Below are 13,050 nucleotides of genomic sequence, written 5' to 3' on the forward strand. Positions count from 1 at the left end.
TCAAGGCAATCAGCTGTGATTGTGAAGGTTAGCTGGTATGGCCCTGAAAATGTTTCATATTTATTCTATTCTGAAGCCAAATATTCATATTTATTCCGCTCAACACTCCACATGTAGTAAATAATGGAGACAAACGGACAGGTGCATAACTGCATACTCACGCTTGTGGTTGTTCTTGCGTTGGAAGGGTAACGTGTGTCGCTCTGAGTCTTCTTCACCCTCCTCATCTGCCAGGTGCGTGTGAGTGTAGTGGTAACTCAGCCCTGGGCGGTTCTTATAGCGCTTTCCACAGACTGGAACACACACGCAGTGTATAGTATAAGATTTATCTTTGTTTGCAAGAGTGAAAAAAGAAGAGAGACACTTAAATAATACTATAGAAAATGTGACGCTCACTGTCACAGACATAAGGCTTGTCTCTGTCTTCAATGGCAGGCAGCTCTTGTCTCTTTCTCATGCCCCCAACACCATAGGCCTGCAGAGATCACACACACACACACACACACACACACACACACACACACACACACACACACACACACACACCACACACACACACACACACACACACACAACATGTGTAAAATACTCATAAAAGTTTGAACTTCAATACTTATTACATACTCAGTTTTGTATGCACACTCATACACAATAAAGAGAACACAACAGCAAAGTCCTCAATCAGGTGTTTAAGAATACACACACACACACACGCACGCACGCACGCACACACACACACACACACACACGTTTGCATTCTAATCATCTGCTCTCAGTGTAAAGCTCCACTTCCAGCAGGAGGGGGCTGATGACACCTAGCAGGGGAGCAACAGTTCCAATTAGCAACCCTGGTGTATGTGTAAGTGTGTGTATGTGTGTGTGAGTTTGTGTGTGAGGACTTTCAGAATGCATTGCTAACACTTGATTATCTTCCCATAGGATGCCCAAAAAGAGTGTGTGTGTGTGTGTGTGTGTGTGTGTGTGTGGGGGGGGGGGGGGGGGGGGGTGTCTGATCTAATCAAAGATGTTATAAAAGAGGTCTTCCCAGCATGATTTTAATCACTGGATCTGGTTGCATTTATTTGCAATAACTTTTGGCTTGCCTAATGACACTTCACTGCAAAGTCTGGTGCACAGAGAAAGCACAAAAAAGCTTCCCAATTTATATTTTACAGTTATCATATGAAAAGTTTCCAGTAGCTATAGACTGACAAGATGAGCTGCTGTCTTAAAGTGCCTCAGTGCCTTTATATGTCTTACAGACAGAACACAGATTCAGGCCCGAGAACTCTGAGCTCTGTGTAGGTCATTTGTTTATTACTGATTCTGCTTTTCCACACTGACAACCAAACAATTCCTTTCCTGGTTTGTCAATTAAGAATAAAATGATGGGGGTGGGGGGGTGTCTTACTCGTGCTTTGGTACGGTTCTTGCGCTTCGGAACATCTTCATCCATGTCGTCCACCTCCAGCTCATGAGGGAAATCCCCAACAAGCAGCTTCTACGGATGAGATATAGAAAGAGAGCGAGGCGGACTGTCATGCAGGTTAGTTCCTTTCCTTTCCTTTCCTTGTCTTTCCTTTCCTGTTTCTTTGTAAATTGGAAATCTTCCTGCTCTTAGCAAAACTTTCACCATTGCACTGCAATAAAATTGGGCAACATTTGAATCAACGGTTTCTCAATTAAACAGGTACATCATGAAATTTGGTACTGCTGCGGGGGCATAAAAGAATAACAAAAGGTGCAGCAGTGGCAGATATGCCCTAACTTTTGGGTCAGACCCCAAAAACACACTTACATTTCCCATATCAAAACTTGATAGCTTCTTCATCAGACTTCTTTGTGTCCTCCTCTTTTTTTTCCCCACAAAAGCTTCACTTGAGTATGTATTGCAGCCTATTCATTAGAAACTTCACAGGCTGTGCGGAGCTCATTGTGATGAATAAACTGAACACTGTGTGCAGAATCAGTGGAGTGCCCCTCTTGGATGAGAGGCTTTTAGCTTCTTTTGGTAGGAAGGTTTTAAAAGACTAAACATCTATTTTAACAAAGACAGCAGCTTTGTTAAAATATATATTCATGTAACTGTGTGTTGAATATCCCAGACGCTGAGCTCAAATATTGTCGGAAAGAAAGAGTAAAGTGCTAATAGTTGTGTATTTGAGCTAAGATGGGACACACAGTGTAATGCATGCCTGCTGAAGAGCTGGAGTCAGGGGAAGCCCTGGATTAGAGGCCCTAACCACGACTCTAGCTCTCAAAGGGCCACTGTGAGCGCTATTCACTCAACTGCTGATTGATTAGCTGTCCGTGTGAGTTCAACAGCAGCAGCCTCTAGCTGGTGAAATACTCCAGACAGATGGGCATTAAATTTTTGCTCATAAGTTATGTTTCCTTTTAATGCGAAAAAGAAAAATTGAAAAATATTTTCAAAGTTGGTCTCTAAAAAAAGCGAGCGGGATCCCTGTAAAACAACAAGCTGCGGCGCAGCAATGGGAAGCACGCGCACGCTCGTTGCCAGGAGGGAGCTGTCAGAGCCGCGGGAGCCCGTGTCGCCGCCAAAACTCACGCTCTGAGAGAGAGACAAAGGCGGAGACAGACAAAGAAACGCAAACACAGACAGATAAAAAACAGACAGACAGCATGACATAAGAAGAAAACAACAAGACACGGAGAACAAGAAAGAACTACAGAGAGAGAGAGAGAAAATAAGAGCGGGAGGAAAGAGGAAGCAGCGTCTCACCTGACACTCGCTCATTGGCTCTTCTTCCTTGGTTTCTACCTTCTTGTCCAGGGTTTCCCCAGCGAGCAGCGACTCCAGCACGGGACCGTCTGGGATCCCCCCCTCCTTCTTTAAAGATGCCTCGTAGTCTGTGGAATGAGACGATTACAATCAGAAAACAGCAGAGAGCACAGATTCACGCTGGCATGCACAGTTGAGCTGACAGTGCCCCGAGGAAACTAAATTTGGCTCGTTCATGAAAGTGCGGTGACTTTTAGCATCTGTAGGCTGAAATGATGATGTGCATTTTAGCGTCACGTGATTGTGTATCATTTGTGGGAAATTGCTTTTTTAAATTTTTCTCAAAGCATGAATTGCTTGCTGTAAAATGTTGGTAAAATAACAAAATACCCAAGTTATTTAAGGAAAAAGTATGAGATTCAAGTTTTTTCCAATCGTGATCACACCACAAAAGTGAGTGACACCACACAGTCATGAAGCTCTAGAGTTATGTTCTAACATCCAAAATGTTTTCAAAGAAACCTGATATCCTGAGTGACACTGAATTTATGTACAACTTCCAGCACGCCTAACAAAGCTGAGAGATCCCGCGGTTTCTTTCAGTGGGTAAAAGTTCTCAAACTGTTCCATCCCATTCCCTACTCACCTATCTTGAACTCGATTGGCACAAGCCGTGGGTCCTCCAAGATGTTTAGCCGCCTCTTCTTGCGCCAACAGCGAGCGGGATATGTGTACAACTGGCCTGGAGCGTGACCTGAAATACAGAGGAACACACAGCTTGGTTACAAGACACACTAGCATGATTGATACATTAATTAGCACATGAATGAAAGTAGGTTATTAAATAATCATAATTCTGGCATGTCAAAGTCTGATGTGCTGGAATAAATTACCAAGAAACTAATTTTGGTCTTTTACATCATTAACTAGAGAGCCCACATCCAGAGGCTGTGAGCGACTCTAGGCACAGCCGTGCAACATTGTTTTTTTTGTTGTTGTTTTTTTCAGGTTAGTTATTTCAGTTTATCTTTACGGTTCATGTGCAGAGCAGTGCCACAACACACATGGTGTTATATGGAAGGTGGTAAATAGTGGTGAAAGAAGCATTTAGACCTTTTAACTGCAAGCCATCATTCTTAAGTAGGAGTACAAAAGTTTTACTTAAAGTATTCATTATGCAGAATGTCCCTTTATTATTGGGTGATTATTATTGATTCATTAATGTGTATATAACTTTTATATTACAGCTAATTACTTATATACTGCTTGACTTATTTTCATAATCTACAAAAGAAGAAGAAACTAAGGCTTTATGTTGTATGTTGTATGGGGTGCAACATACAGGTGTTGCATCCAGAATGTAGCGGAATAGAAGAATAAAACAGTATAACGCAGAAATACTTAAAGTACAAGTACATTAAAACTATACTTCAGTAAAGGAGTCGAGTAAATTCATCACTGGTCCTATCTATGCTGGGCAGTGAGATTGGTGCAACTCTAGTCCAAATAGCATTGTTGGGGTGAACACTAGAGGGACCACTGGCCTTTTGTGTTACCTACTGTTGCCCCTGCATTTATGTGTAGACCAGTTTCCACAATAATTCATCCAAACGTTGCCACTATTGGGAAACTGCTTTGAATCAAAACCGTTTTAATAGTTTTGATAGTTTTACAAAAACTCAATAACTGCAGAGCAGAAGTACGCAAACTACAGTAAAACTACGCTAGGTGGAAATTCTACTTTGGTAAACAAATTTAGATAAAGTAGTTCAAACTACAAACTGACAATGCACACGTGATACAAAAAACATAACACAAAATGTTACACAGTATGATGCAAAAAAAAGACACTCAGCTAACTGTATGAGTGAGTGGATAACCTGAGCACAGCTTCACATCGGACAGGATATCAGGAGGGAAAAGTGTGGAGAATAAACATTTTTTCAAATCAAAACAATTAAGTTTTGTTTGCTGGTTTAGGAAAATGTGGCAATTTGGTTAATCATTAGTTGGCCACTGACAAAAAATACTGAAATTAATCAAAGAAAAATAACTTCAAGGCTACAAAGAGAAAAATATCCAATTTCAATTAAAGAAATTCAAATCATCAGTCCAATTTTCATTTAGTTTCTATTAAAACAAAGTTTTATCTAAAAGTGACTCACAGACAAAGCAAAAGAAAAATTTGTACACACTAAAATGGTTAATGCATCGCACATTACACACAAGTACGTGCACATAAGTGTGTTGTCTCTGGAATAGCTGGTGCCAGCGGCGCAGCGTTGCCTACAGGGGTGTCTGATTCGGTGCCAAAATACACTGATGGTACAAAGAAAGAAAAAGCAATGAGGAGACACCCTTTGGGGAAAAAAGTTAAGGTGTGAGAAGTGGGAGGCATGAAGAGGAAAGATGGAAACAAGCAGAGCCGAGGACGGAAGGAAGGAAGCAGCGTGATGAGTGAGTGGAGAGAATACAACAGCTGGCATACGCAACACACACACAACAACATAGGAGGAGAACAAGAAGAACACTCTGGTGGGCTTCTCGAGCTACAGCCGGAAGCACTAAACACACACACACACACACACACACACACACCTGGTCCACGGTGGTTCTTCTCCATCCAGATGTAACAGTTGCTCTGGGCCACCCCGGTCTGGGAGTCCAGGAAGGGGAGCCGCATGGAGCGCTCTGCACACAGACGGGCATTGTAGCTGCGACAGTGTTCAATGGCCTCCTTATAAAACTCCTCTCCGAGACTGAGTCAGAGCAAGGGGGGAGGAAAAAGAGAGAGGGAAGGAGGTCGGGAGGGAGGGGTCAAATGTGAAGGACAAGGGGAGGTTCAGTATTAGCAGAAAACCCAAAACCTGCCATGTGTGTGAGTCAATAAGAGGAAGGCTTTCAGGTGAACTTTCACAGGAAGGTGTAGAGCAAGTGTGCAGCGTGAAGCTTACGCACACCCAAACACACGAGTGCATGTGTGTAAGTCAAAAGGGGCAGTGTGTGCATAGTCATGGACAGCTGCAGTCTTTGTGCTTATGTGTATATGTGTGTGTAGGCGAGCCGTGGAGATGCACAGTCCTATTAACCTGGGTCACAGCAGACAGGCTGGTGACCACTCACTGTTAACACCACACTCACAAACGTGCGTGTGCGCGCGCACACACATACACACACACACGCACAGACTGTACAGTAAAAGAGTATATAACACTTTTTTCTCACTGCTAGAACAATGTGTGCATGGTATTTTCCCACCTGTATAAGTGTGAGTTTGATTAACATTCAGTGGAATGTTCTTCTCCTTTCAGTCAACCCCACCCCCTCTCACCCCCTTCCTTACCTGTTCTTGATGACTGCACCTCCAGATTGCCTGTAGGGAGCAGAAGAAGCAGAAGAAGAAGAAGGAAAAATATGAGTAGATGTGTGGTGAGTCACTCCTCCACCCCATCCCACCCTATCCCACCCCACCCCCCCACCCCGTTCATTTGGCTTCTCATTTTTTCATAACTCATTTCCCTCGCTCTCTCACTCGTTCACTTTTTTTTCAAAAATAAGTCTGTTTTTCTTTTTCTTTTTTTACTTGCGTGTTTAACTTTCACACTCCCCCTGTTCTCCTGCTGTTCTTCATTTTTTTCCTTTGTGTTTTATATTTTCATCTTTCCTTGCACTTCTCTCTCTCCTCTTTTTGTCTCTCTTCTGTTAATCACTCCTCTCTAGTGTCTTCCTGCTGAGTACAGACATCAAGGTCACTCTACTATACAGACGGTAGATACAGGACACACAAAGCTGCGTGCACGCACGCATACACACATCAAGGGCCAGCAGCAAGCTCACAAAGACAGTGCCGGGTAGCAGTTGGTAGCAATTTGTTGACTTTTTTTTTCTTTTCCTCTGCAGCCACTAAAGGGCGTGACTGATTAATTGATTGATTCATTTCGCAAGAAAGCTCTGAGGAGATGTGGATTTGTGTAAAATTTGTTTGTAATTGCACAATGCAGTTTTGCTCCACTGATGTGGCATTGCCCTCCTTTGACACTGCCAGACTCATAAAGGCTTTAAAAAAAAAAAAGAAAGAAAAATCAAAATGCACGCAGCAGAGCCAGAAACACTCTTTTTTTTCTTCCACTGTAATTCTGTCTTGTCACAACCTGGCACCCCCCATTTTCCACAATGCAATTTGACCTTCGGCAGCTCACTTCAGAGATTCTGTGTGTTATGTTAGTAATGGCCAATGTAGCCTTGAGCGTCTAGCCTCAAGCACAGAAGAGGAGCAGGCCACGAGGAATAGTAAGTTCATTTTAACACCCGCAACATTTTTTTTTTTTAACTTTCAGTTTTATTTTAGTCTGCAGCCCCACCTGATGCTGACTCAAAGGACATCACTCGAGTCCCTTTGGAGGCACAAAAGGCTTTTTTTTTTTCCCAACACATATGCTCCCCAAACACCTGTCGACTGACTTTGGTGTGTAAAGCTGATGAAGCTTCACTTTAAACAGGCTACACGTACCTTTCAACGATTCACTAAATTAGACAATGCCCTTCAGAAGAACTCACACAAGCGTTTATGGAAACATTGTGGCATGGGATAAAAGGATTACTTTTATCTTTCTTTCTTTTTTTTTAACTTTTAAAAGGTTAAAGAACCCCTGTCATCTCTGGTTACGTTAATAATTACAAGGTGAAGCTTAAAAAAATATTATCTTGACTGTGTTTTGGATATGGAAAATTAACGTCCATCTCTTGTGTTAAAGTTTAATATTTTGTAGATGACCCAGCCATCTCGACCTGTCCTATATTTGGACTTTGACATTTATCACAGCAGCCATATTGACATAAAACAGCAGGTAAACTCAGGTGTTACTGATCACATTATTTAGGGCTGCAACCCAAACAGAGTAAAAGCATAAACGGCATTAGCAATTTCTATGTTACCTCCTATTTATGTCAGAATCGATGGTTTGAGAAAGGATGTTACTTCCCCCACTCATCCCACATGAAATACAGTGGTCACTAGAGATCTTTGTCCTGTTGTTTGTTGGGGATGCTGATGCTGTTGTTCTTCTTGTGGGGACTGTCTCCTATCAGACTATCCTCTCATGAAACCCACAAGTCAAGTCAATTCTTAATGTTAAACCTTTTGCTTTTTGGTTTTCACCCTTTAAAAAAGCTGACTGCATCTAAATTAATCTGGCAATTAATTAAAGAAAAAATAAAGAATTTAGACTCATTCTGACAAACTTTACTGAAAGCTGTTAAATATTTAAGAAACCTACTAACTGGCAGTCAATAAAGAAACCAACTCACAAGCTGGGCTCATTAATAGAAGCTGGACTGGCATCACACTACACCACAGTGTGGAGGCACAAACAGAGCATATAGCCCCAATCAACGCAGAATGAAAGCAGAATTAGGGCTGAAAGATGAGGGAAAACCCTCTTGTGACAATGTCAAGTAGAATCAGCTGTCCTGGTTGGAAATAAGAACAAACTCAGCACTGCCATCAGACCCAGCAGATGCTTGTGAGATCTGACAGCTTGTGCACTGAATCTTCAAAACCTCCTAAACCAGCTCTGCAACCATTTGGGCCAACGCATGACATTTAAAGGATGCGAGCAGGGCGTCGCTGCTGCGCTCGTGTCTGTTAACGTGTCTTTGTGAATGAGCTCCTGCTCCCCTTCTGCTGAAGAGAATATGCCTCTCTCCAGCTCGGCGCCTGCAGTTGGCCGCGCATCTACGACCATCGAAGCATTTCGTGGCCACGTTAAAGGTGCGTCACCACGTTTCACTTTGCTTTAGAGCTGTGCCGGTGCTCTTTCCTGCAGTTTACAATAAACAAATAAAAAATGGAGCATGCCAGAGGCCTGTCCAGAAAATAGCAGGTTAGATCCACCCAGCCTGTCGGACACTGCTCTCCCATTAGAAGGTGCCGCAGATAAAAGCAGCACCTAAATGCCTGAATTTTAAATGGGCCAGGAGAAGCCTGGCCAAAACAGAGAAATCCATTCCCTCAGAGACAAATATACAGTACCTGCTGTTTGTATAAATAGTCATGAGGATGAAGAATAAACACTCACACTCAATGAGAGGTGCTCAAACAGGCACATACGTTCAAACGACGCAGGCCTAGAAAGCCTGACATGGTGCTGTTTAAAATATTAACAGGAACATGCTGAATAAAAGACCCGGACTTCAAGGCTGCACTAGTGACCATACTGAAAAGATAGAGAGAGAGCGGAAAGAGGAAAATATTAAATGTAAAACAGCTCGCCCCTGAGCTCCCCACATCCCCCCCGCCCCTCCACCCTTTAAACCTGCTCCCTTCCATCTCTCCATCACCTCCATCCCTCTCTCCTCTCTCCAGAGGCACCAGAATAAGTCGGTCCCTCCTCGATAATAAGTTGACAGCTGTAGAAAATGGCTTCTTTCAATTTGGGCGCTTGCAATCTCATTATATTGTGATAGGAGAGCCGCATGACTGTTTGCCAGTTTGAAGGCTCGTACAGCAGAAGAGCTGAGCTGAGGGGAGATACCCACGGTGAAAGCCGGGAGACGACACTTGAAGAAAGAGAGGACACAGGGTGAGATGGGCCAAGGAGAGAACGTGAGACAGGAGAAAGTGACATCCAGGAAGAGAGAGGCAGATATACAGGGGGGGAAAAAAAGAAAGTTTGGGAGCAAGAGACAAGAATTTATATATATATTTATATTGGAGGTACTGATCCCTACTGTAGCAGAGCAGGGGCTTATTTCGGACACTTCTTTATTTTTGAGCTCTCTGTAGTTTAAAAAAAAAAGGCCTTCACAAACATTTCTCCGGAGAGTGAAACCCCTAATTCAGCTGCAAATACAAACGAGTGTTTGTCAGACTTTCAACATCGATTTGAAAAGTAATAATCGTTGGCTCTTAGATTTGATTCAGAAATCACGTTGTGTGGGCGGCAACAGCAGGAAAAAGTGTGATCGCCAAATATTGCCTTAAATTCTATCTCCCTTTGTGCCGGCCAGCTTGATAAAAAGAATATTAAATCTGAATAGCAGTGAAATTGAAAAAGAAAAAGCTGTTCTCAATTCAGCAAAGGACACCCTGTGCTCCCTTGTGGATCTGCAGGTGCAACACAGACAGCGCTTTAAAAGCCGCTCATGACAGAAAGAACTGTTTGTTATATTAAGTTGTAGCCAGGTGATTGTCAGCTTATCTCAGACTGAAAACAAGTAGCACGGATCCATTGTAACGTAACAAAAGGTATCAAGAGAAAAGGAGCCATTTCCCAAAATGCTTAACTATTTTTTTTTTACCATCAATAAGGAAGAAAGCGTTTAGACCAGGATGACTCCTTTTAGTTCATGGACCATATTTGGCCCAATTTAAACCCTAAGTGGGCCAGACCAGAAGAAGAAAACATTCACCTGGGGCATAGCTAAAAAAGATGAAAGCATAGGTATAAGTAAAATACACCCATTACCCCTCTCTCTTAAAAAATGCCAGACAAAAGAAAGCATCATCCATCTATCCATCTTCTGCCACTTATCAGGGTCCGGGTTATGCAAAGCCAAGACTTCCCCCTCCCTGACCACCTCCTCCAGCTCTACTGGGATGCCAAGTAATTCCCAAGCCAGCCAGGGCACATAATCTCTCCAGCACGTCCTGAGTCTACCCCAGGGCTTCCTCCCAGCTGGACATGAAAGAAACAACTCACCTAGGAGATGTCCAGGAGTCAGATGCCCACACTAACTCAAGTGGTTCCTTTCTATGTGGCGGGGGAGCGGCTCTACTCTGAGCCCCTCAACAATGACCCTTTCTCTATTGGAGGAAGGTCATTTCTTCCACTTTTATCCACAATCTCATCTCAGGGGAAGTTATTATTTGTTGTTAAATTATTTTGTCATTCAATGAATGATTTCACTTAAAAAACAGATAAATATCCTAAGATATCTTAAAAATTTAATGCAACCTCAACTGTGTATCTCTGTTTTTCCACATTCATGGCGTCTGCTGTCATTACATGTACACTGATGCAAAGGTGCAGAATCTTCACATATAGAATTACAATAATGTTTTTTTAATTTTATGATTCAAATTACTTATCAGGTTCTAGGAATGTTTTTATCTTTCTCTTTACATTTTCACTCCTGTATAATAAGGCTGGTAGGTAGAGACCCATCCAGTGGGCCAAATGTGACCCTTTGGCGAGCCAGATCTGGGCCCCTCGCTTTACATTTGACACCCCTTTTCTAGACAGATGTTTAGCACAGACAGGGAAACATCTGCACCTCTCTGGCTTGTGGCCACTGTGGTCCTATACCAGCCAAGCAGTTGGTGAAAACACAGACCGCTGGGAAAAGCACAGAGAAACCAAACTGCCTATCATCAAACCACACAGCCGATTAAGGAAAGCCGAAACCTGATTCCACATCCACACACACGAACAGGGGTTATATGCCTCAATCAGCGTGAAAACTAATTTTACAATTCCAATTGTTTTCACTGGTGATATTTTTTCAATATGTATTTCTATTTCAGGTTTATTTCAGCTATATTTTACACTAATGGATACAAACAGACTCGTAAGAGCAGGGCGAAATAGTAGCCGCTTTAGTAATGAACTGGCATGGAGCCAGCTCTCCTACAAACTGGAGCTGACTACCAAAAATGTCCAGGCAGACATGACAGAAATGACAATCAAGCAGATCCGCACTATGCAAGGGCACAAAAACAGAAAGGACACCTGTGCACACATGCATGCACGCAGACATGCATAAAGTAATGCAACCAAAGGGAGTTATATGCATTTGTACAAGCAGTATTTAGGCACAACAAAGAGGAGGCATGCAGACAGAGAAGAGGCATGCATGCACAGGCAGTAATAATATGAACCTTTAGCCACACATACAAATACAGGCTCAAGATTAGATAAGAAAAGAGAATGAGAGTGCCTGGAGCGTGCAGACTGTGTGTTTGTGTGTATATGTGTGTATGAATCCTAAGCCCACACTGAGCTGTCTGCCTCAGTCTGCACTAAGCAAACAGCAGGGAGGGAGAGGCCTCCATGAAAACACTGAAGAAACTGGTATCACTGGGAGCACGCAGACAAATAAACACACTGGTGCAGCTGACAGGCGCTAGATACAGAACCATCCTAAAAAGCACAGCCACCCCACCAGGACCACCCTGGGTAAGCCATTGTCTAAATCTCTCCGTGATCCCTCAAGTCCCATCCAGCAGAAGCAGTCCACTTCAGCACATACTGAGCCCTCAGTCCACTCTTGCTTTGGCGCTCAAGCACACGTACACCGCCGCCAGCGTTTGCTATTATGGTGCAATTAACCACACCAATTAGCTGGTTCGCCAACCAATAGGGAAACAGAGGGCTCCCCCTAGAGGTGAAGTCACATTATTGGAAAAACCAAAGAGAAATATGAGGAAATCATAGGACTAAGTCCACAATTACAGGAAACGTCCAAGCCAACAAAGGATTTCATTTCAATGGTGGTTTCCAACTGGGTGAAATTAGGTAATTAAACTGTAAGGAAATGAAGTAGTTCACATGTAAATGGTTTTTTGAGGGCTGAGGGCAGATTGTGTTCTGCACTTAAGATTTGTTAGCAAATGCTGCCGACAGCGTGGCTGGTAGCTGTGTGCGCGCCTCTCAGTTAGTTTTGAGCCTGTAGAAACACTTGTGCTTACATACTCAAGCCTGTGCACCTGTCCACACACCTGTCCTATCCACCATTGTCCATCTGTGCGTGCGCACACACACACGCCAGCCCACAGAGATTTGTGTGTGTGTGTGTTCACAGTGGAGAACTAATATCAGGCGGCCTACTACTGTTCTGTGCCTCCCCTTCCCCCACCCCAGCCCCTCCATGGTTGAACTCAACAGATTAAACTATGCAATATCACCCTTACCAATTCACCTCCCCCCCATGCCCCTCCACCCTCACCATCCCCAATTCAATTTCTTTTCCACTCTCCTCCTCCTCTCTCTCTCTCTCTCTCTCTCTCCCTCTCTCTCTCTCGCTCTCTCTCTCAGTCGAATGATTTGTCTTTTTTCTCCCTTCTTTCAATCTGTGTATGTGTGCTTGTGCACAGCAACACATTTTTTCTGTTCTTCAGAAGATTGCAAGGCTCCAGTGTGTGCATATATATATATATATATATATATATATATATATATATATATATATATATATATATATATATATATATATATATATATATATATATTTGTATACAGCATATCTAGGCCAGGCTGCTTAAATATCTGAGGGCAGCAGCCCATGAACACACACTAGCAGATATGCAT

General features: G+C 42.9%; 1 protein-coding gene across 2 annotated transcripts in view; it reads right to left on the bottom strand.

The window, feature by feature from the left end:
* Positions 1–13,050, bottom strand: part of dpf1 (double PHD fingers 1) — a 39,730-nt gene that overhangs the window by 21,235 nt on the left and 5,445 nt on the right. For both annotated transcript variants that reach the window (XR_004020779.1, XM_030744197.1), the window contains exons 2-8: positions 6,087–6,116; positions 5,342–5,502; positions 3,390–3,497; positions 2,744–2,871; positions 1,412–1,501; positions 397–475; positions 162–293 (exon numbers count right to left, since the gene is read on the bottom strand). Coding sequence is in view for 1 of the 2 variants with exons in the window: in XM_030744197.1 (XP_030600057.1) it covers positions 162–293; positions 397–475; positions 1,412–1,501; positions 2,744–2,871; positions 3,390–3,497; positions 5,342–5,502; positions 6,087–6,116 (728 nt within the window). In the remaining variant the exon portion in view is untranslated. The remainder of the gene's footprint in view (positions 1–161; positions 294–396; positions 476–1,411; positions 1,502–2,743; positions 2,872–3,389; positions 3,498–5,341; positions 5,503–6,086; positions 6,117–13,050) is intronic.

Source organism: Archocentrus centrarchus, chromosome 13, assembly GCF_007364275.1.
Source record: "Archocentrus centrarchus isolate MPI-CPG fArcCen1 chromosome 13, fArcCen1, whole genome shotgun sequence".
NCBI lineage: Eukaryota > Metazoa > Chordata > Actinopteri > Cichliformes > Cichlidae > Archocentrus > Archocentrus centrarchus.